Here is a 25,326-nt window from a genome sequence, read left to right as displayed (position 1 = left end):
GCTTTTAAACCAAATTTTAAGGGGGGAGGGGGGGTTGATTCGGATGGCTCAGACAGGCTTGGGGGGGAGTCTGTCAGGGCACAGGCCAGAGCTAACTAATGAGTGCGGGTTGGGAGGGCTAGGAAGGGTTGAGATTCCGGGGGAGACATTAAGCCATTCCATTGGGGGGGTTCATCATCTCTACTGTTTGTGGGAGAGGCAGATATGGTGGGGGCTGAGGGCCAAATGATGTTCGGAGGACGCGGGTTTGCTGTTTAAGAGCGATCACACGTTCCAACCCTCATCGCCCCTCTTGCACTCCTGGGTGCTCGGGATTACAGGGCCCTGGTCTCCGGCTGGTGTCGCTTAATGCCAGGTCCGTGGTACATAAGGCTCCCCTCATTTACGACCTCATACAAGAGGGTAGAGCGGACCTGGCATGCATTACGGAGACCTGGTTGGGCCATGAGGGGTGTGTGCCCCTTAGCGAACTATGCCCACTAGGCTTCCGGGCATTTCACCATCCGAGAGCCCAGAGCAGGGGCGGGAGGGTGGCAGTGGTTATTAGGGAAAGTCTCAGACCTCAGGAAGTCACTACGCCTCAGATAGGCGGGTGTGAGTCCGTCTTTGTGAAGTAGGGCCTTGGAGCTCAGGTGGGCCTTTTTGTTACGTACCTGTCTCCCTGCTACATTTCATCGGCCCTGCCGGAGCTGCTGCATGTCTTAGCTGGATTGGCGGTTGATTTCCCCAGGCTCATGGTCCTGGGGGATTTCAATCTTCCTTCCATTGGCGAGACGTCCAAGTCAGCTCGGGAGTTCATGGCTTCCATGACAGCTATGGACCTAACTCAGTTAATTCAAGACCCCAACCATAATGGAGGACACACGCTCGACCTGATTTTTGTCTCTGGGCAGTGGATGAATGATCTAGATTTAGGGGATATTTCTATTCAACCCTTGTCATGGTCTGATCATTTCCTCATCAGGCTTGACTTCTATACCACTACCCCTCGCCGCAGGGAGGGGGAACCGACTAGATGGTTCCGCCCCAAGCACCTGATGGACCCCGAAAGGTTCCTGATGGAGCTTGGGATTTTTCCTGAATCCCTTGCTCACAACTCGACCAAAGCCCTAGTGGAAGACTGGGATAGGTCGGCCGCTGGGGCCTTGGATCACGTTGTGCCTTTGTGGCCTCTGACCTGGTGTCGATCCCGGATGGTTCCCTGGTTTACCGAGGAGCTCCGGGAGATGAAATGCCTAAAAAGACGCCTAGAGAGTGGCTGGAGGGCCAGCTGGTCCGAATCTGATGGAACACTAGTAAGAATTCATATTAAATCCTACTTAGTGGAGATAGAAGCGGCAAAGCGGCAACATTTTTTCCACTCTTATCGCGTCTGCAGATAATCGCCCAGCTGCCCTGTTTAGGGTGACCCGCTCCTTACTTAACCAAGGAACTGGGGAAGACCCCTTGCAGGGTAGGGCTGAAGAATTTGTTCAGTATCTGCAAGATAAAATCGCTCAGATCCGGACAGGCTTGGACTCTGACCATGGTATCCTACTGCCGATAGGGATGAATCTTGAGGAGACAATCTGGGATGAGTTTGACCCTGTGACCCCCGAAGGCATGGACAGGATTATGGGGAGTCTCAGTGCTGCCACTTGTGTGCTGGACCCGTGTCCCTCTTGGTTAGTTTCGGCTTCCCGGGAGGTGACACGAGGCTGGCTCCAGGCGATTACCAACGCTTCATTGAGAGAGGGGTTCTTTCCCACTGCCTTGAAGGAGGCGGTGGTGAGGCCCCTCCTTAAGAAGCCTTCCCTGGACCCAGCTTCTTTAGCCAACTATCGTTTGGTCTCCAACCTTCGTTTTGTAACAAAGGTTGTCGAGATTGTGGGAGCATGTCAGCTTCCCCAGTACCTGGATGAAGCTGTCTACCTGGATCCATTTCAGTCGGGTTTCAGGCCCGGGTACAGCACGGAGACGGCATTGGTTGCGTTGGTCGATGATCTCTGGCGGGCCCGGGACAGGGGCTGCTCCACTGTCCTGGTCCTATTAGACCTCTCGGCGGCTTTCAATACCATCGACCATGGTATCCTACTGCAATGACTCGGGGGGTTGGGAGTGGGGGGCACCGTTTTATGGTGGTTCTCCTCCTACCTGTCGGATTGGTCACAGTTTGTGTTGACTGGAGGGCAGAGATCGACCCCCAGGCGCGTCATTTGTGGGGTGCCCCAAGAGTTGGTTCTCTCACCCCTCCTGTTCAACATATATATGAAACCGCTGGGTGAGATCATCCATTGTTTTGGGGTACAATATCATCAACATGCTGATGATACCCAACTTTTCATCTCTACCCCAAACCACCCAAACGATGCCCTCGACGTGATGTCCCGATGCCTGGAGGCTGTGCGGATCTGGATGGGGAGGAACAGGCTCAAGCTCAATTCCTCCAAGACTGAGTGGCTGTGGTTTCCGTCATCCCGATTTGTACACCTTGTTCCATCTTTGGTGATAGGGGGAGAAATTTTAGCCCCCTCAGAGAAGGCTCGCAATCTGGGAGTCCTCCTGGATACATGGCTTAGTATAGAAGAACACCTGACAGCCGTGACCAGGGGGGCCTTTTACCAGGTTTGCCTGGTACGTCAGTTGCGCACCTTCCTGGATCGGGATGCTCTGTGCACAGTCACTCATGCCCTCGTCCTTTCTCGCCTGGACTACTGCAATGCTCTCTACATGGGGCTGTCCTTGAAGAGCACCCGGAGGCTTCAGCTGGTCCAGAATGCAGCCGTGTGTGTTGTCATGGGGGTACCTAGGTGCTCCCATGTTACACCCCTTTTAGGCGACCTGCACTGGTTGCCGGTTGTTTTCCGGGTGCGATTCAAGGTATTAATTATAACCTTTAAAGCGCTCCATGGCTTAGGCCCAGGGTACCTGCGAGACCACCTACTGCCACCAGTAGCCTCCCACGGTCCAGTACGATCCCACAGAGATGGCCTCCTCAGGGTGCCATCGGCCAGACAGTGTCGGCTGGTGACCCGCAGGGGGAGAGCCTTCTCTGTGGGAGCACCTTCCCTCTGGAATGAGCTGCCCCCAGAGCTTCGCATAATCCCTGACCTCTGGTCCTTCCGACGCGCCCTAAAAAGTTGGCTTCTCCAGCAAGCCGTCCTGGCCTGTTAATTTTAACTCATTTTTAAAATGTATTGTTCCATAAATTCGATTTTTTTTTTGGGATATATGTTTAATTTCTTTTAACTTTTGGGATGTGTGTTTTTTAATGTTGTACGCCACCCTGAGTCCTTTGGGAGAAGGGCGGCATATAAATCCAATAAAAACAAAACAAACAAACAAACATGTATATCCTTCCCAGCATAGACACTGCTAAGGATTCTAGGAATTGCAGTTTACTTGAGTGACTAGATCCATATAGGGAACAATAGAGTTTTCTCTGAGGATAAGGGGAGTTTCTGAGGAATAAAATATTACCATAATTATATAGCCTGCCTGTATGGGAGTTGCCTGGCTGGCTGAAGATAGTTGGAGGTTCTAGAAAGGTGTTTCTCAACCTTGGATACTTTAAAAAGTGTGGAATTTAATTCCCAGATTTCTTCAGCCAGAGTAAGCCATCCTGTCTCAGCAGGGTCTCTTGTGCCATTCCATAGAGAGATTTTTCTGGATAAAATGGTAAATACCATTTGATGCTGACTTCAAATAATGCATAAGTGAGACATGTAGGATTTTTTTATGGGTGTGTGTGTGACATTATGATAATAATTTGCCAATGCCTGTTCTATTTTTTTGGTATTTTTGGTTTTAGTTTGTAATTTGTTTAGCTTTGTTTATAGCTTTGTCAAGAGGTTGTCTTCAAATACACTTTCAGGCTTGTGCTTCTTAGCTTGTTTAAAGATCAGTCAGGGCTGGTCTTGTGACATTTTTCTGGCTAGCTGTCTTCAATATTATGAACAAATGACTACTTAAAAAGCCCACAGAACAAAGAGTTTTAAAGTTTAGAATTTTTTTTAAAAAATTAAATAATTTTTAGTTTGGGTTCTTATAATTATCTTATTAATATTTCAGTCATGTGTTGATTTTTTGTTATATATCATGTAAGGGAGTCATTGGACTGGATGGTGATCAAAATGCATATAAAAGTAGGTATTGCATATAAAATTATACATAGTAATGTTTACCTGTAATTTTTTTTTTTAGTTTTAATCGTAATGCAATGCTTGCGAACAAGTGCTTCAATCTAAACTGCTTTAAACTTGATTGTAAAAAAAGCCCAAAGATTTTTGCAACAGAACTGTCAAAGTCTGGAATATTTTAGCCGATTCAGTTGTTTCAGCTACTAACTTTCATGGTTTTAATTCCAATTTAACTTCTGTAAATCTCATCGTATACTTAAGAGATTCCTAAGGGGACCTAGTGTAAATGCACTAATCTGCCTTTTATCTCTGTCAGAATTTAGTTCTTTAATTTTGTTTGTTGAATTTGTAATTTTTGTTTGATGAATAAATAAAAAGTTAGTAAGTAAATGGTGTCCATAGAAAGCAACTCTTTCCCTTGTGAGAATTACTCCTAGCAATGGATCATTATTAAGACTTTTTTTTTCTTTTAGAACTACAGACAGTAGCTAACTCCAACACTATAATATTAAATTAATGCAAATAAAGGTCTCATCACCATTCTTCAGTCGGAAAGTGAAATAGTGGAATTAATGAGGGTGAATATCATGTTATGTTTGATTAGAAAACATTTGATGGCATTTTAGCCTCATTATTATTTAAAAGCTCTTTGCATGTTGAAATATACCTCCTGGGCCAGAGATGAGCAACGCTACTTCTTTATGACAGCATGCAATTTTATTTCCTGGCTCTCAAAATTATATCACTAAAATTATGTAATTTTTAAAAGCAGAATGCTGGATGCAGTGTGCTGCTGTGAAATTCTGAGAGTTGGAATCCACACATCTTAAAGTTGCCAAGTTGGAAAACGGTAATGTAGAGAGGTTAGCCTAACTTTCCATAAACTGATTCTTTCCCGGTATGTTGTGACTTCATTCCCCAAATTCTGAGTCAAATGGCAGAGACAGTTGGAAGCTGTAGTCTAGAAGACACAAGATTAAAGACAACCACATTATCTTATGTAACTACATACTAAGCTATAAAACTGCATCTGGGTATAGATAGAATCTGGGTATTCATGAGATTAAAGTATGGGAAAACATATTTTCATTATGAACTGATGGTAGAATAAGGAAGGTGTTCAGACTTGTCAAAAAGACCTGCCCTTCAAACTTACAATGTCAGGCAACATTTGCTACAATGAGGTTGAATAAATGAGGACATTGTCAGGGTGATTTGGAAAGAATTTTTCATGCAAATATAAACATCCAGTTCAGTATACAGATGCGTCATGCTGGAGCCTGGATTATAATTCCTGAAATTTTAAATTATTGAAATATCTCAGATTTCATGCTCGCAACTTTAATACAGGAATAGAAGGTGTGGTAATTTCTAAAGGTTTGCTAATGCAAATAAGGAAGTGGTAGTTAGCTTTAGGTATCTAGCATCTCATTCTATGACTCAGTGACAGAAATAATTCTTATTCTAATTGCACAATGTTTGTTTGATTAAAAAAACGAGCATGTTTTTTTAAAGTTCCTTCTTATATTCTCTGGGTATTGAAAAAACTGTGTGTGTGTGTGTGTGTGTGTGTGTGTGTGTGTGTGTGTGTGTGTGATCAGCTCAAGCAGAATTTTTATAAATGGATTTTGTTCCTTTAACTATGAATCTAGTGGCTCAAAGAAGGCAAATACTTGTTTCATTATTCCAGTGTTCTCAGAATGAGTTTTGCAACACTTTTGCTACAGTGACTCTGCCTACTTAGCTCAGTCCAATAAACTTCCAGTAACAACTGAATCATTAACCACTTTCTATACAGTATGCAAATCAGGCATAGCGTCTTCTCTTGGGCTGTTTTCATTCTATCCTGGCTCATTCCTCAGAACATGGTCAAGACATATCTTGCAAGGACAATACCCATTCTAGAGAATGGTAAGTTGCCTTAAAGGAAAAAGAATCATGTCAAATTATTAGATAGGTTATTATCTGCAGTATTGTGAGAAGTTTTCAATGCTTTGTATTTATAACTGTGATTATATATGACTGCCTATATTCTTAAAATTAATGGTATCAGCTAAAAACAATAATCCTATTCTGAATATTAAACAACTGCGTAAACAGCTTTTCAAAATAATAGTTCTGCTTTTAGTATTGATAAAGTCTGCTTCCTCAGTCATAATGATTGTACAGTTTTAAATTATCTTATTAATGAATAGATAGTTCTATATTGAAACTCTAGCAATAGATCCCGAATTTAAACACACAAACACACACACACACACACACGTGTTTAATTCATGCCTTTTCTGAAATTGTCTTCTTCAGGAAAACTCATGTATAATTTTCAAAAGTAAGGCATCATGTATGGTGACTTTTGTTACAAAATCCATATCAACGCTTGTTCTCAGTTATATCAAATTTGATATTTTGATCCTTTTCTTTGGTCTTGAGTTAAATTTAGACGGATTGGCTGCATGAATTCTTACTGAAACAAAATACCAATAAACTACCGATAGCTGATTCAAGTCTGATGGGATTCAATGGACCTCACCTACATTTGACTGGTAGACCAATTATCCTGACAGATTTTCAATTGAGTTTATTGCAGAGCCTAGGGTTAAAATGATCTTGATGGTCACTTGAGGCCACAGGATTCTGTTAGCTTTGACTGAATTATCATGGGCTTTCAATACCAATTATCATGGTATCTTCTGGAATAACTGCAAAATTCAGTTCTTTCCAAATACCTGCTGGTGTTGACAATGAGTTGGATGAAGAATGTAACTGAATCCCTGAAAGATAGATACATCTACTGTGAGTAATTACAATTTTGGAAAGATAGTACATCTACTGTTCATTCTTTTACAATAAGCCTGAAGTCTGTAGGAATATCTAAATGTGAATCTCAATTTGCGCTGGCTGAGGAAATCCATAGAATTTCCTATTATCAGTTTCAGTTGAGACATGTTTTTCCCTGGAAGGAAATACCTTAAAAGTTGTGGTGTACGTACAGGTAATCCTCAGAGTTACTATATAGTATCTAATAGAATAGAATAACAGAGTGGGGAGGGACCTTGGAGGTATATATATTATATTATATTTATTACATTTATAAACCGCTCCCTCTCCCCGAAGGGACTCGGGGCGGTGTAGGTCTTCTAGTCCAATCCTGTGCTCAGGAAGGAAACCCTATACCATTTCAGACAAATGTTATCCCATCTCTTCTTAAAAACTTAGTGTTGGAGTACCCATAACTTCTGGAGGCAAGTTGTTCTATTGATTAATTGTTCTAACAATCAGAAAAGTTCTCCTTAGTTCTAGGTTGCTTCTCCCCTTGATTAGTTTCCATCCATTACTTCTTGTCCTGCCTTCATGTGCTTTGGAGAATAAATTGACCACATCTTCTTTATGGCAACCCTTTAAATATTGGAATACTGCCACCATGTCACCCCATGGTAGCTTCATGGACTGCCTTTGTATTTAGTCCCAAAATGTAATTGGCACAGAATCCAGCAGCCAGGAAAATCTTGGTGGGGGGGGGAGTATTTTATTGCATCCTTCCTAAAAACATTGCTTTAGTTGTCCCGCCCCCCCCCCCCACCAGAGACTCAAGGTGCAAATTCCTAGCAGCCATTTAATTCAATACAAGGTTGGTGACAGCAAATTATAAGTATTTGTTAATTCTCAACATGTCAGTCACTACATTTATTGGCTTTGGTCTTAGTTGTCAGCAAAGATTTTTCTCCCATAACTTTCATTTAAAAAGGACTTTCTCTGTTTACAAATATATCATGGGAAATAAAAGAAGACCCTGAGAAATTGTAATATATAGCTGAAAAGATCTTAATGACCACTGAGTGGCAACAGACAGAAATCTGTATATCCATGCCATCAACTGGAATTTGGACTTTTGCAGACCAAATTTGATAGTCTTATTTTAGACATTGAACCAAGGGTGAAATTAAGCAGGTCCTGACAGGTTCTGGAGAACCAGTAGTGGAAATTTTGAGTAGCTTGGAGAACCAGCAAATACCACCTCTGGCTGGCCCCAGAGTGGAATGGGAATGGAGATTTTGCAATATCCTTCCCCTGCCACGCCTACCAAGCCACGCCCACAGAACTGGTAGTAAAAAAAAATGAATTACACCACTGCATTGAACCAAGTAAATAAGAGAAACAGAAGGCTCTCCTTTCTCTTGAGAATAGTCTTGCAATGAATACTGCTTTAAATGTGAGTAAAGACTATCTCGAGATCAACTGTTCACAAGACAAAACAATAAAATAAATAAGAAAACACCATTGCCTCCATAAAAAGCACCTTTGGGACAACCATGACCTGGATGACTGAGAATCTCTACAGAATAGTAAAATAAATACCTTTTTTTAAAAAAAATATCATTATTTACATCAGTTTTATATTTTCAGGACAAAAATGACACCAGAGAATGCATGAAGCTACCTGACCATCTGGAAAAATATTATCTTACCACCATGTACTCTCTTGAATTCATCTTTGGTTTCACTGGAAACGTTGTTGTTGGTGTGGGTTCACTTTTCTACTGGAAGACCTGGAAAAGTAGCAACATCTACCTGATCAACTTAATCCTGTCAGATTTATCTTTCCTTTGCACCCTTCCATGGCTTGTGTTAAGTTATTCCAAAAGAACAAATGAGAACATGTGGTGCCAATTTAACAGAATTATCCTGTTCTTTAATTTGTACACAAGCATCCTTTTCCTGACATTTATAAGCATTGACAGGTATCTGCTCATGAAGTATCCCTTCAAAAATCACTTTCTGCAGAAGAGAGCCACGGCTATTGTTTTCTCAGTAGCCATATGGATCTGGATTATGTTGGAACTGTCTCCTATATACTACTTCATCACCTCTCATAATATCAGCAACAGTAGCCCATGTTTAGATTACGCAAGTTCAGGAGATGCACTCCATAGCCTGATCTACAGCCTGATCTTGACAGTCACTGGGTATATAATCCCATTGTGCATTATGTGGATTTTCTACATAAAGACTCGTGCTCTCCTTATAAACCACAGTTTGCAGTTCACCACCACTCTGTCCCTTGAGAAGCCTCTCGTGCTAATCATTATGGCAGTGAGTATCTTCTCACTTCTCTTTGCTCCCTATCACATCATGCGCAATGTTAGAATTGCTTCCCGAGCATCATTCTGGGAGCCTTCCAAATGCACAGAGAACCTGATTAAATCTGTTTACACAATAACAAGGCCTATTGCCTTCTTGAACAGTGTAATTAATCCCTTCTTTTATTTCTTAATGGGAGATCAATTCAGGGAGACGCTCACGATCAACATAAGGCATTTCTTTAAAAGAATTCTACCTTGCTATAAATGAAGTTTCAATGAAGTCTTTGGAGAGATATGGAAATTGCTAGTTTACGGGATACAAGATACAATTTTTACTAAGAATTTGGCAATTGTCTATGAACTCAAGTGGATTCTAAATGTGGACATCAAATCCTGTTGTTTTCTTCAAGTATTTCATCTCAGCTTGAAGTACTGTGGCACACCTTTGGATCTTGTTAGGTGGATTAAAGGCCAGATAGTATTTGAAGCTTAAAGTGACTTTCATCAGTTTTGTGTAGTGGATCGGCAACTTCTTTTTTCAGAAAGACGTACACTTGAAATGGTGTTCCATACTAGCTGAATTACATACCAAGATGGATTACTGGATTATGTTGTATTTCATGTGGACTGCCTGGGAAAAGAAAGTCAAACTTATGCCTAATATTACTGCCAGCGTTAACTAGAATGGTAGCATTTTAAAAATCCTTACCCATGGAGATTGGGTCTTAAGTGGGAAATTGCTGATTGCTAAAGAGAGGTTTGTATGGTGAAAAACGGGATACCATTTCAAGTATTTAAATGTATAAATGCAAGAGTATTAGACTATGGGAGAAAATTCTTCAAATTTCTTTGAAATAAGAGAGTTAAAGCAAATTCTCTTTCATCCAATTGAATTTTGAACATTGATGGAGAAAAAAACTCAGGAGGTTGTGCACTAATTTAGCCTTTAAAACGCTAAATAAATTAGAACTAGTTATCTAAATAACTTTCATCATATACCTCTCAATCAACTTAACCCCCTGAGTATTGTTTGAGGATTAGACAAGCAATTACTGAAGAGAAGGATTTTTCTGTGATGCACAGAATTTAGTGACACTTTATAGGCCATTACTGTATATTTTTTATGTTAAGCAAATCACTTTTTCATAATTTTAATAGATTTGGGGTTCTTGCCACCACTTTTTGTTTGTTTGTATTTTTTTATATGAGCTTGCTTCATAGATATCAGATGCCAGTGTTTGTTACTTTACCCTGAGCCTATGACTTTTCATTGATTGCCTAGAAGAGCACTCTAAATGTGAAAATAGGATATTTTATTTATAACTTTGCATATTTGTATTTATACATTTGTTTTGTATTTATTTTCTTAAATAAATCTTGTTGAAAATAACATTTCTTCAGTTCGGTGATATGCCATTTCAACAACTGTTCTTTGCTTTTGGTAGAAGTAGCTATCTGAAGATTGAAAAAGATTGAAAATCTTGTTATAACTTTCTCTCCTTCTTAACATCCAAATTTAAGAAGCAGGGGTAGAGCTAACATACTGATGAATAAAGCTTTTTCTATCCAACCAAACTGCTTTCTTATCACTAGATTTCAATTTTTTAAATTATTTTTAATTTTTTTTTAAATAAAGAAAAGTGACAGTTAATCTCTAAATGCTGCTAAAGGACCCACTTTTAAAAACCTATTTATTTACCAAATGCATTAGGGTGCATAAGCATTCTTAGAAAACAAAAGTGGCTGCAAATTAGAACCTGCCTGAGGGAAAGTGGGGTGGAGGGTGTTTAAGAAGTGTGAAATCTAAAATAAATAAAGAATTGCTATGTTAATAAGTATTTGTATCTACCCAGAAAAAAGACAAACTGAAACGGTAATTTTTTGAAAGGAAGAAAGTCATTATTTTGCACACCCACCATGACATTGAGTTGCTTTGAGATAAGATGGTTGGCAAATAAATAAAAAAACAAAGATGATTAGGGGACTGGAGGCTAAAACATATAAAGAATGATTGCTGGAATTGGGTATGTCTAGTCTGATGAAAAGAAAGACTAGGGGTGGCATGATAGCAGTTTTCTGATATCTCAGGGGCTGCCACAAAGAAGAGGAAGTCAAGCTATTCTCCAAAGCATCTGAGGCAGGACAAGAAGCAATGGATGGAAACTAATCAAGGAGAGAAGAGCTAAGGAGAAATTTCCTGACAGTTAGAACAATTAACCAGTGGAACAACTTGCCTCCAGATGTTGTGAATGCTCCAACACTGGAAGTTTTTAAGAAGAGATTGGATAACCATTTGTCTAAGATGGTATAGATTTTCCTGCCTAGGCAGAGGGTTGGACTAGAAGACCTCCAAGGTCCCTTCAAATTCTGTTATTCTATACTATTGACTAAATTTGAACATTCCAAATAAATGGCAGCCACTCATAGTGGCTAAATCCCATCCCTAATTTGTGATTTGTGCGCACATTCTGTTTTCAAAATTCTGTATATACCAGTTGTTTGAAATGCTTTGTTTATCTCTCCTATCTTGTATCGTAGATCCAAAGGTTCATCCCTCTAAATTAAGCTTTGTGTTCTTAACTCCTTGCCAGAGTGAATAAAAATGTGGTATAGATTAGAAATAGATTAGAAATACCAAATGCCAAATCTATTATTACTTAGAACACAAGCATCAAATGAAAGCAGTACCTATATTTTTAACACACCTTCAAACCTGGTAAGATGTTTATTTATCGTTATAGTTTGGTAGAGTGCATATAGAGCCTTTCTTGGCCTTATGCCACCTGTCACATATACACCACGTTCCACCCATGTCCCTCACCCAAGCCCACTCCACCCCAACCCTAAATCGGGTTGACAAATATTTAAACATAGCCTCACAAATGTTGATTCAATGACAACAGGTAAACAAAGCACATATATTAAAAATACAAACTGCACTCAAGATACCTACTGCATCAACACTAGCTTATCTATGCCCCTACAATTCAAAGACATGGCAGGATTATTATTTTTTTTAATGGCAAGGATTTATCTACTGAAAATGTGTGTTACCGATCCAGCTGATGAACTCTTACAAATTACATCTAAATCATTTTGCTAGCACTATCACATTTAATGTGACAACATTATTTATTTCCAATGCATGGGGTAACACCATGGATTGGGCAAACTGATTTTTCTTCCTTCAGCCACTTAAAATGCATTGCCTCTATTTGCTTTAGCATGAAAGTTGACACAGTTAGATACTCCCACCATAAAACCAGGAAGCCATGTGTCAGTGGTTCAAATGGAAGTTTAAAAAAATACCTTTCGAAAGAGAATATTCACAGATACAGTTATAAATAATTTCCTTTTATCTTTGGAATACCGAATGCAGTACAGTAAGTGCTGGTACAAGTCTTATAAATAGTGGAAACAAGTTAAGAAATATGTTGAAAGAGATAATTGTGGCACTAGGAATGAAAGCATAAGTATCAACTGAAGTATTTCATTTTTTTTTCCAGAACCTATTAAACCAAAGATACTGCAGTGTGCAACTCTTTTCTGTTTTGTTTTTTTTACTGGGAAGAAAGGGCACTACAGCCCGTGACGCCTTTATTTATTTATTTTTAAAAATTGTATTCCATTCAATACAGATCCTTGATTTACCAGCAGTGTGCTGCAGCTGCCAAAAAAGCCAACACAGTTCTAGGCTGCATAAACAGAGGGATAGAATCAAGATCACATGAAGTGTTAATACCACTTTATAATGCCTTGGCAAGGCCACACTTGGAATACTGCATCAAGTTTTGGTTGCCATGATGTAAAAAAGATGTTGAGACTCTAGAAAGAGTGAAGAGAAGAGCAACAAAGGGGACTAAAACATATAAAGAGGCTAAAACATATAAAGAATGGTTGCTGGAGCTAGGTATGTTTAGTCTCATGAAAAGAAGGACTAGGAGTCACATGATAGCAGATATCTCAGGGGCTGCCACAAAGAAGAGGGAGTCAAGCCAAAGCACTTGTGGGCAGGACAAGAAGCAATGGGTGGAAAGTAATCAAGGAGAGAAGCAACTTAGAACTAAGGAGAAATTTCCTGACAGTTAGAACAATTAATCAGTGGAATAACTTGCTTCCAGAAGTTGTGAATGCTCCAACACTGGAAGTTACTAAGAAGAGATTGGATAACCATTTGTCTGAAGTGGTATAGGGTATTCTGCTTAAGCAGGGGATTGGACTAGAAGACCTCCAAGGTCCCTTCCAACTCTGCTACTCTATTCCACAACCATTTGATTGTTCGAAGTTACTGAAAAAAAGTGACTTATGATTGGTGCTCATGCTTATAACTGTCTCCACATCCCCACATTCATGTGAACAAAATTGGTGGGATTGACAACCGGCATTTATTTACCTTTCCAGTTGGCTTCCAACAAAGCAAACTAGATTCACTTAGTAACTGCTGTGGTTTGTTTAACTGCATCAAACAGGTTGTAAAATTGTACGTGATTCCTTTAGCAGTGGAAATTGTGGTCCCATTCTGGTTGTAAGTTGAGGGCCACCTATAGAAGGGTAGCTCTTTTCAAAAACTCCATTGGTGGCAATTTGTTCTGTCTTTTTTAAAGTTTTTCACTCCAAAGTAAGGGAGAAAGGAAATGATAGTGAGGTTTTCAAGACAGAGAGGAATAGGATAACTTCTCTCTGCAAACACTGTTCAAAGCCAAGATCACACAGTTACACAGTTTGGTGGAAAATGGAAGTGGGATGTTTATTTTTATAGAACCATTGAAACGCCAGTGTTCCTTGCTTTTCTTGTGAAATTGTTGCAACGTATCCTACTGATTTTTGATAACCTTAGAGCAGTGGTTCTCAACCTTCCCAATGCTGCGACCCTTTAATACAGTTCCTCATGTTGTGGTGACCCCCAACCATAAAATTGGTGTCTCGGTTCCTAAGACCATCGAAAATATGGTCTTAGGTGACCCCTGTGAAAGGGTCGTTCGACCTCCAAAGGGTTCGCGATCCACAGGTTGAGAACCGCTTCCTTAGAGGGCTCAGGAGACTGCCATGTGATGAATTGATCTAGAAATTCAAGGTAGTGTAGATTATGGCTACCATATATTGGCTAAAACAAATGTAGAATATTTTAAGTTTGTATTGCCCTGAAGTAAGTAAAAACAACATATTCTGCAGCCTTATTTATTTGTCAAACTGATACAGCTATTAGTTTTTTTTCTTCTGGAAAATAATATTTAACTCTGGTAATGCATCTTTTTGTTCATGGGTTTTCGACAAATGTTGCTTTATGAGCAATTATAACATGAAAATGGAAAACTTGTAATATAAAAACTAACCTCTTCTCCCCAGTCAGACCCAATTTCACTTTGGGAATTAAGGAGTAAAATTTGCTCCCTTTGTTTTTATAAATAAATAAATGAAATATATGGGCAAGATAGTAATAGATAATAGGAAGAAATTATTTCCAGACAAAGGAAGTGCATAGATTTATAGCCAACAAGTAAAAACCAGGAAGATTAATTCTATCAGTTTGAATGAACAATTACATTTGGCTACACTCTTATATCCAATTAGTAGGCCTAAACTGTGCTGTAATCTGTTTATATACAGAAAGATTCAGTGGAAACAACTTCTGTTGTATCTCACTGTATTACTATATATACAGTACATCTCTGAATATTTGAACTTGGATTGAAGTTCAACTATTCACTGAAGTGATTAATACAAAATTAAAAAGGGTTAGAAAAAGAAAAATGTGGGTAATGTATACTAAGCGAATAGACACTGGTGCGAGGTATAGTTCAGAATTCTACTTTGACAGGACTGGCACATTGTTTTAAGCCAGTTTGTTTAACCAAAGATTATTGAGAAAGCCACAACTGGTTATATACACATTATGCTAACTTTTAATTTCCAGCTTGCTAACTATATGTAGTTGCATTTAAGATTCCTGTGCTAACTGAAAATCAAATTCTATCATGAAATGATATACTTCTGCTGGAACCTTTGAATTAATAATAATTATTTTAAACACATACAAATTACTTTCATTTCACAGCAGATTGGGAAAAAAAATCATACTTATAAATTGACATTGAGAAAGAGACTCCCAGGATAACAGATACAATTTAGAGTTACCTTATTTTAATAATGCAATCAGATTTAAATTTGTGACAATCAAAAAGCTAAATACAAAATAGCTAGAGCTGAGAAAATCTAAAGTTCATAGAAAATAGATCAACATCTCCATGGTCCATAACATATGCATATTTTATATGGGAGTATGGATACATAATTCTGATAAATCAGATGAATGTCTTGATTTATGACCAGCCATTCTTTTCTTGTGGGTAATCAGATTGCCAGGGCATATAAGGACATCTGAAAAACTCAGCTGCCTTTCACCGAAGAGCTCCAAGCAATTCTGATTCAGTGTTTTGCTTCCAACAGTGAAATGCCAAAAAATTATATAGTAGAAGGGAAGCAATTTTGCAGGTATTGTATTTATTTATTTATTTATTTAATTAGATTTCTAGACCGCCCCCTCTCCCCGAAGGGACTGTAATCCTCTCCCAGCTTAATATAGTAGTAGTTGTTGTAGCCCGCCAGCAGCCAGCAGAGTGGTAGCAGAGTTGGACAGTGAGGAGTTTGGGGAGGAACATGGGCCAGTCCTGGAGGCTGAGGAAGGCTCAAACGAAGGGTCTGCGTCAAAGGCAGAGATGGGGCCAAGGCCGTCTAGCAGTTCTCAGTTGCCTTTGGAACTAGACAGCAGTGAAGCAGAGGAACAGCTGGAGCCTTAATGTTGAGTTTCAAGCCAACTTTTGCACTCTCCTTCTACACCCGCATAAAGAGGCTCTTTAGTCCCTCTTCACTTTCTGCCATTAGAATGGTTTCATCTGCATATCTGAGGTTGTTGATATTTCTTCTGGCAATCTTAATTCAAACTTTTGATTCATCTAGCCCTGCTTTTCTCATGTTGTGCTCTGTATATAAGTTAAATAGGCAGGGCGACAGTATACAGCCTTGCCAGACTCCTTTCCCAATTTTGAACCAATCAGTGGTTTCGTGACCTGTTCTCATTGTTACTTCTTGATCCATATATAGGTTTCTCAAGAGACAAATAAGATGTCTAGTACTTCCACCTCTTTAAGAACCTGGCACAATTTTTGATCCACACAATCAAAGGCTTTAGCATAGTCAATGAAGCAGAAGTAGATGTTCTTCTGGTACTCCCTAGCTTTCCCTACCATGTCTTAAATATGTGAAATGAATTGTTATTTTCTTAAAAGCATACACACTACGAAGAAACAAAAGGCAATCACATTAATGGTTTAAGTTAATGATCTAATAAGCAAGGAGGTGAGCATAGGCACCCATCAGTCAGGGAATGTCTTAAGTATCTCTGGTGGTAACAGGTCCTCTCACAAGATTTTGCCAGCTGTCTGTTGTAAACTATTACAAATTATTCTTTTAACTTCTGCAGCACTTACTGGGGACAATTTTAAAGATGATTTTAATGAATCTTGTTCCCATTAACTCTTGGTTTGTATTCTAACATGTTCAAATTTATTTTTAAAATAAGCTATCCAAACTTCGGGTGACATATGTACTTCTATGATTACTTTTATTTCTTTCTGGCCTCAGGAAAGTAGTTCCCAGAATTCTGTCTCACTATTTTGGAAACGCAACCATCTTAATTTTTGCCACTGGCTTTTATGGTAATCCTGTTTGTTCCTCCTTATCAGTGTTTGGTATTTCCAGTGTCAACGCCTCTATCCTGTAAAATGATTTATCCTTCTTCATTTGTCTGACTAGTCTAGCCAGTTCCTTTTGTTCATGTCTACATTCATGGTTAAGCCAAGAAATTCTGGTTTCAGTTATTTTCTCTGCCAGAGGTTTGAGATTGCCAACCACTTCCTCAGACACACAATGTGCATTTTCTGGTTTTGAATAAGGGTCACCCTCTGCTGTAGCATTTTTGGACTATATAGAATTAAACTTACAGTTTTGGCCCATGGGGAATGTCCACTTTAATCATTTCTGAGTTTTTATAATGCTTTCTATATTATGGCTTCTATATTATGGCTGCCTTATTATTTCCACATATCCAGATCATGGTCCAAGCTAAATGGTTAAGTCAGGGGTGTCGAACTCAAGGTCTGGGTGTCAGATCTGGCCTGCGGGGAGCTTAGATGTGGCCCATGGAGCCGCCCTGGAAACAGCAAAGAACTGGGCCTCGGTGCCTGAAAACGGAGGGTAGGAAGACCGTATGCAGTCCTCCCAAGCTTTGTTTTCTCTGGCAGAGGATTGCAGGAGGCCATCACAGCTGAAAACAGAGCTCGGGAGCCCATTTGCTCTGACAGAGCGCTCAGGCTGTCACAGGCGCCACCAACATGACCATCCTGGTCATGCCCACTCTGTCCCTCTGAGATGAAACACCATCTGATGCGGCCCTCAAGGAAATCGAGTTTGATACCCCTGGTTTAAGTGATCACTCTCTATAAATATCAAAAACATTGCACTAATAGGATCAATAAGACTGATATGAATATATTATCATGACAGTCCTCCCTCTGTTGCTGATGTGCAAGAACCTAGATTGATCTCATTGAGATCCATACTAACTGACCAGTTGTAATTTATATGTGGAGGGGTACTTGGTGCTTCCTAAGCTTAGTGGTTTTCTTGCAGACATTTCACTGCCAAAATAGATAACATCATCAGTTCACACATTAATTGAAATAGTTCTAGTCTTCCCTTATTCTGAATCTTATCATGATATACAGCATATTCCAATGGGAAAATGGTCTCAATTTTCAAAAAGACTTCGTCATTTAAATATTTTCAAACCTGAACCAAGGGAGAATATTAACGTTAATATATGTATAGGCATTTAGGTGCCCACAGGACAACAGATAAATTGGGATAACTTGGAACAATCTTCGGTTATTTATGTTACATCATCCTACAAGCATAGATTTAATTATTTGTGTGGATTTTAAAGCTAGTTATTTATATCAATAAAACATCAGCTTATGTCCTTTTCTAAATTTTGTATTATTTGAAGTTCAGAATTTATGATTCCTGGTCTGAGACACACTTCAGCATTCAGAAGAAATATTAAGACAAGATTATTCTGAATCTTGATTTTTTCAAAGCTCAGTTTCTAGGCTAGCATTAAAATAAAGCTGTTCAAAAGTCACATGGGAAACCTCTGGTGTCATTATGCTTGTTCAGTTTCAGTGTCAAGGATTCCTTGCTGTGAAGAAAACAAATGAATGGATTCCTCTTACCTACTATCTGTGGAAATAGATATTATTTCTACAGATTTCATCATTCCTGCCTGGATGAGAGTGATGATTTAGTCAAACCTCTGAGGGACAAGTGGATTGATTAGGATGGCCTGTCCTTAGCACTTTATGGTTCTGTAGCTTGTTTAGTTAACAACTAAAGGTGATATAAATTCTCAAAACTGTTGCTTTTCTTTTGCCATCTCTATGTTCTGATCCTGATTGAGTCCTTGGTTTACTGAAGCATTTTTAGAGATGAAAAGCTAAGATGACTCCTACAAAACCAATAGAGGAAGAAGAAAAATGAATTTAATCAATTAGTCTAAGGCAGAGGTCCTCAAACTTTTTAAACAAAGAGCCGATCCACCGCCCCTCAGACTGTTGGGGGTGAGAACTGGATGGGCGGGTGTGGCTAGGTGGTCAAGTGTCTGGGTGGTGTGGCCAATTTAACAGTCCATTTTGCCTTTGTCCTTGCTGTACTTGTCCCTCCCCTACTCACCCACCAGCCCTGGATCATAAGGTTGTAAAAAAACATTCTGAAAAGCTGTTTTTAAAGCATTTTTAAAGCATTTCTAATGACTTTTAAAGCACTACCGTACTTTTTGGACTATAAGACGCACCAGAGTATAAGACTCACCATGATTTTGAAGAGGTAAATTTTTTAAAAAAGTTTTTGCACTCTGCAGGCCTCCAAAATCCTCTGCATGCCTGGGGCTGGGCATCTACCTCATGAATGAGTGTAGCACATATGCACATGCGCGCAGTGCACACATGCATACTTAACGCCTGTGATGCCTCCGCGACACTCCAGCTGCCCAGCAGAGCGTCGCTTAGCGCCATACACTCCATGCATGTGTGCGGAAGCCCCCAAAACCTCAAATACTGGTAAGGAGCGCAGGTGGGCAGGTGGGCCCTCCGGAGCACCATACCGGAATGGTACCTGGTGCTCCCAGCCAGCACCAGTATGCCCATATCGGGGCATACCGGTCGTAACCCACCAGATAAGAACCTTGCAAGAGTAAGTCATGCAATTATCACCAAGACTCCAATTTCTTCAATGCTATCAATGTGAGATTCTAAATTCCTAGGACACTCTATTTCTGTCATATAAAGTAACAATAATAATATAGTTGGTGATCATTTACTTTGTTTTTACTTTGTACAGAGAAATGAGAATGCTTGACAATACCTGATTCCAGTTTCTTCTAAATTATTTGGTTAGCCAGAAACACCAATGCTTTAGCTTCTGACCTAGACGAGGTAAACCAGCTGTTATTCCTAATGAGATCAGCAATGAAAAAAAGTATAAAAGAGGCAATTTAATTTGTTTTCTCAAAAGTACCATATCTCTACCCAACACTAGAAGATGGAAAGAGATTTCACTGCTAAAGTATTTTAAAAGGTTTCAAGTACTCCCTATAATTACTGTGCAGTTAGTTTCATCATTCCTTCTACTAAACTTCACTCACCAGAGCTTTCAGATTAGTTTCATGCATTAGGTGTTTAATGCTGGAGTTGGAGGAGGAATGTTATGACACTGTCAATTCCTAAGATGGCTAATAAAAATTAGGGTTTGCTTCCAGTATTTAGGGACAATTGTCTAAAGGTTCTCCTAGAAGATAACTTCCCCACCCAGAAAAGTATTTTTCAATTATCTCTTCAAATAGTATGTGCAAAAATCTTGTTTATTTGCTTGGACTGAACACATGAGATCATGGTTTGCTTAACCATGGCTTATGGAATAAATCACAATTCACAGGGTTTATAAGATAGAAAGTTTTACTTTGATTGAGCTGGGTTCATACTATTCTGGGTTCATGCAAAACTTGCTATTTTGTGTAATTTAAATTAGAGGTGATATTTTTATTTATATCCCAGGCATTTTGAATTCAACACATCCCTGACCACAGATATCCAATATTTTTACATTTGTATGCTGAAAAACCTAATTGTGTTGGTTGGAGAGCTATTATCAAGATGAAAAAATGGCATTAGGAGCAGCTGAACATTTCTTTTTAACGCTCCTTAATCGTCCAGACTTCCTTTTGTAGTTCTTGTATGGATTAAGGCTAACAATTTGCTCCTTTATGTGAGTCATCACTTCGCAAAAATAAAGAAGTGTTTAACCACTACCTTCTTTGGAATTTTTTTTTGCTTTCCTATTAACCCAATAGCTCATAAATTTCCAACTAGTGTCATCTCCAAATACTCAATATTGCTTAACTCTTCAAGATTAATTCTGATTAGCTTAGATTAATTAAACTCTCAGAGTAACCAATCATTGTCGGTTGATGTGAAGATAAAGCAGGAGTGGAACATGCAATCTTGAGCTCCCTGAAGAAAATTAGGACAACTTCAATAAAATTACACAACGTGCACATAAAAGAGATAATATCAGAAGATGCATTTGTTTATATTATAGCAAAAAAAAATCAAGATATGTAACTATGTTTTCGTCTTTCAGTTGTTTCCAAAAAGGAAAAGAAAACCATGTTTTACCATAAAAATGGACTTATTTCATAGATGAAATCATTTTATCCTTTCCTTCTGTTTTCTTAAATTTCTTTCTAGTCTGCCACCAATCTGCTTCTGTTAACCAGATTAATGGTTTTTCCTACGGTAAATTATAGCATCATATTAATGCAATTTAGAAAAAAAAATGAAATGAAACTGTTCAGAGCTTCGACCTAATAAAGATAAACATTTATGCTTGTGAGTGATAAGTCCTACTAAGTTTAAAACAAACTGAATATTTTGATCCATGGTAACTTCAGATACAGTGTGTCATAGCAACACTTCCTATTTTCCAATTCCTTGGAAGTCTTACTTAAAATTGTTTGCAAAGAGTGGTTTCTATTGCCGAAATAATAGTCACTGCAATTTCCAAGCAATTTTTTATTTTTATTTTGTCATCATTTTTATACAGCAGGCTACAGTCAGAGTTATTTAGTTAATAATATTGCAAGAAATATTTTTTGGAATACGTTGTAACTGTTGTTTCTCTTTCCTATGCAAGTATATGCTAGATAGGAAGTGGAAACAATTGACTAGCATTTGTTATTGCATTACTAGGAAATTGTATGGCATTCATCACTTATAGTAGGGAAACATATCAGAAAATATTGATCTCACCATGTATTACTTAAAAAGCAAATGTTAATTTCTACTTCATACGTGACAACTCACATTTCAAAATGCAAATGTTAAAATTAATACGCTCTTAATGGACAATTACTTTCCTGCTATGTTTCCTGGAAAACATTAGTCCTCTTGCCCTGCCAGGCTGTTGCAGAGCATGAAGGTATTATCGTTGTTCCATAGTCTACTCCAATAACTCTCTGAGACAATTTTGATGCCGTTTCCTAGAGGAAAACAGTAGATGAAAGGCTTAAAAATGAAAAGACAAAATAAAGCTTGTTCCACAAGTCTATAATGGTAAAGTATAAGTAGAGAAAGTGTTTAGCTTCCAAAGCTTTCCTATTCTTCTCTACCCTCCCCACTCTCTTTCTCTCTCTTAAAATTTGCTGTTTAGTCCTTAATGCTACACTTTTAAAAAAACCAGCCTAGTCTTACATCATGAAATATAATTCTGTTTGATTCCAATCTACTGTCCGTACGAATGGGAAGAGTTGAATTGGGATGTGGGCAATTATCTTCAAAATGGTAGCCCTTCAATCAGGTAAGAAAACAGACACCACAGGAGTACCATTACTTGATTTTATTTATATGAGACCTGAATCTTCAAAGCCTGGTGGGATTTCTCCAGGGACGTGCAGTCAGGGGAGGCAGGGAAGGCAGAGCCTCACCTCTCTTCATGAAATAATAGTATATAATATTATATACTATATATTATATATATATTATAATATTATATACATCCTTCCGGCCGCGCCCGGGACCTGTGGAGGCAGAAATGTTGTCGGCGCTCCCAGATGACGAAGCCACGAAAGCGACTGGGGGAAGGTTCTCGTCGTTCCCCAGTCGCTTTCGAGGACTGCGGAGCGCGAGCCGGCGGAGCACGCTCAGGAAGGCGGGGAATGGGATCACGTGTGCTGGAGGCTGAGGCAGCCTCAGCCTCCAGCACACTTGGTCCCATTCCCCACCTTCCTGATGACGTCACCAGCCTCACCAGCCATGAACCTCACCGCACATCACTGGATTTCTCCTTGCTTCTCTCTAATACAAAAGAGTCAAAGCTTGGGAAACTTGAGTTTCTTTCTCATGTGTTCCTGGGCTAAGTTCATGCTTCCCCAATAGTTGCTACGTAAGATCATCTCTGTAGTCCACACAAGGCCGAAAGCCTTGAAGCATCATATAGATGTTGAAAGGAAGAAGGGAAAGTCAGTGTCATGGAATCTTTGAGTAGAAAGGGATTATTTGTAACTCATTTCATGTCATGCTAATTATGAGTAATTTGGAACTCATTTCTATGTAATACCAGTCATGAGTAGAATGATGAACTCCTTCTTGCTGAAGTAGGATATATTTGGCATCTATTAAATTCACAAATGCTATGAATCAATGCAGTACTTATTAAGGTAGCTTTAAAGGATATAAGGTTTTTTTTTAGACTAGGATAAAGAACAAAGTGCTCAGCTCAAGATTTTGGGATTGTCACTAAACCTTGCTCTCAGTGCATCCCAATTCTTTCCTTGGCTTTGGAAATATTCATGTTGAAAATAATAGAAAATACATCACTCAAACAGGACAAAGAATACATACAGTATTTGCATGAAATTTTGTATATGGCTGTTATGGAAAAATTGAGGTTTGTTTTTATAATGAGGTGGATTTTAAAGGGCAAAATGAATATTTCAAACCTTGCAGATGCTTAAAGCATTCATTTCACCTCATATAATTCTATCTCCCTGAAAGAAAGAAAAACACTTTTGGCTCATTCTCTTCTGTAGCAAAGCCTGATATGGCCTTCAAGCAAAGTGAAGTGGAATATCTCTTATACAGATTCGGGAACTGTGGATTATGTAAATAAAAATTTTAAAAATGTCATCTCCAGAGCACTTCATAGACACATCAATGCACTTATCTTAGCATGAATGTGGGAGGGGTTTTCCATTGGCTTCTATCAAGGTGTTTTTCATTTACTTCTCAATCTAATTTACCACGTGGAATTCCCTGGAAGAATCCTATCCATATTAATAAGGTCCAGTCAAATTTGCCTTGTTTCCAAGTCCAAACAGGTTAAGCCAATTACATTGTAGGAGCATTCAGTAACTTTTTATAGATCGCTAGTTATTTTTACTTCCAAGGATTGGATTTATGCTGTGTTATGAGACAACTTGAAGGAGGCATAACTTCACCAGACCTAACAATACATCTAGAAAAAGAACAATTGTGTGTAGATTAATATTTCTTTTGGTGTAGATTTCAATAATGATGATGATAACATTTGCCTAACCCCTGTCCTAGGAAAGGACTCGGTGGGTGGATTAAAAAAAAGCCAAATCAAGCCTAAATATTGTGCTGACTGCAACAAACCATAATAAAAGAATTAAAGACAGACCCAATATTTGTCTTGGTAAATGTGTTGCATCTTGGGATATGTGTAGTGGTGAAATTCAACTTTTTTTTACTACCGGTTCTGTGGGCGTGGCTTGGTGGCCGTGGCAGGGGAAGGATATTGCAAAATCTCCATTCCCACCCCATTCTGGGGCCAGCCAGGATGGTATTTGCCAGTTGTCTGAACTACTCAAAATTTCCACTACCAGTTCTCCAGAACTTGTCAGAACCTGCTGAATTTCACCCCTGTGTTCTTTCTGCTTTTCAACCATATCCAATTCTTAGCCTGGACAAGACTCTGCAGTTTTCTTAGCAAGGTTTTTCAGAAATGGTTTGCCATTACAACTTCCTAGGACTGAAAGTGACCAACCAGAGATCATCCAGATGGGTTTGTACCAGTGGTGGGTTGCATGCAGTACACCCTGGTACAGGCGTACCAGTGCCTGCCGGAATACCGTTCCAGTACGGTGCTCCAGAGGGCCCACCAGCCCCCCCTCCTCCTTACCTGTATTTGACCGCTTCCATGCTTTCCGCGCTTCTGCACATGTGCATGGAGCATACGGCGGCTGAGCAACATTCTGCCGAGCAGCTGGAGCGTCTCAGAGGCGTCGCAGGAGGTAAGGATGCAAGTGCGTGCACGCTGCACACGTTCATGTGGTGGATGCCAGGCCCCATTGCACTGTACCAGTTGCAACAGGATCCAGAACCCACCACTGATTTGTGCCCAGGATGGGACTGGAACTCATAGTCTCCCAGTTTTTTGTCTGATATCTTAACCACTAGACCAAACTGGATCTCAATATAAAAACCAAACTTTTCTTCAAGTTGATACACAATAGTGTTTGTGTAAAAATGTCTTAAATTAGTAGATGAAATAAGATCATTTATATTGCTGTACAATGGTAATGCAATGTGATACACAGACAAAAATCTTAATTATCAAAAAGATAAAGACTGAAGAAATTCAGTTAAATTTAGATTTATGTACTGTATTTTTCGGAGTACAAGACACAGCTTAGTTTTTGGGGAGGAAAATAAGAAAAAAAATATTCTGCCTCTGCCTACCAGAATCCATGATATTCAGCTGACACATGGCAACAAGATCAGCCAATGAATAGGCATAGCAACTAAGTCAGCCAATGAGGGTTATTTGGACTCTGAAATTTGTTGTGTGAGCAGGTAGACAGGAAGGAGCCTGGCTTAGCTGAGAACTGAAAGTGAAACTACTTGTTTTTTGTTTGTATTTACTGCTACTTTGGAAAACCTGCTTTTGGTAATGTATTGTGTATTATTATTATTTTGAATTCTACTGAATCAGTTGCT

General features: G+C 39.1%; 1 protein-coding gene across 2 annotated transcripts in view; it reads left to right on the top strand.

Annotated features, from left to right (window-relative positions):
* The first annotated feature begins 5,875 nt into the window (after positions 1-5,875).
* The window catches only part of SUCNR1 (succinate receptor 1), a 79,917-nt gene continuing 60,466 nt past the window's right edge, over positions 5,876-25,326 (top strand). The window contains exons 1-2 of one of the 2 annotated variants that reach the window (XM_081954425.1): positions 5,876-6,029; positions 8,523-11,255. In XM_081954425.1, the coding sequence (XP_081810551.1) occupies positions 6,027-6,029; positions 8,523-9,467 (948 nt within the window). In that variant the 5' untranslated portion in view covers positions 5,876-6,026 and the 3' untranslated portion in view covers positions 9,468-11,255. Of the gene's footprint in view, positions 6,030-8,522; positions 11,256-25,326 lie in introns of those variants that run through there. The other variant, XR_014175508.1, reaches the window with a different exon arrangement.

This window comes from Natrix helvetica (assembly GCF_964273705.1).
Source record: "Natrix helvetica genome assembly, chromosome: 5".
Lineage (NCBI taxonomy): Eukaryota > Metazoa > Chordata > Lepidosauria > Squamata > Natricidae > Natrix > Natrix helvetica.
The sequence above is the reverse complement of the archived record's forward strand: the minus strand, read 5'-3'. Positions and strand labels throughout refer to the sequence as shown.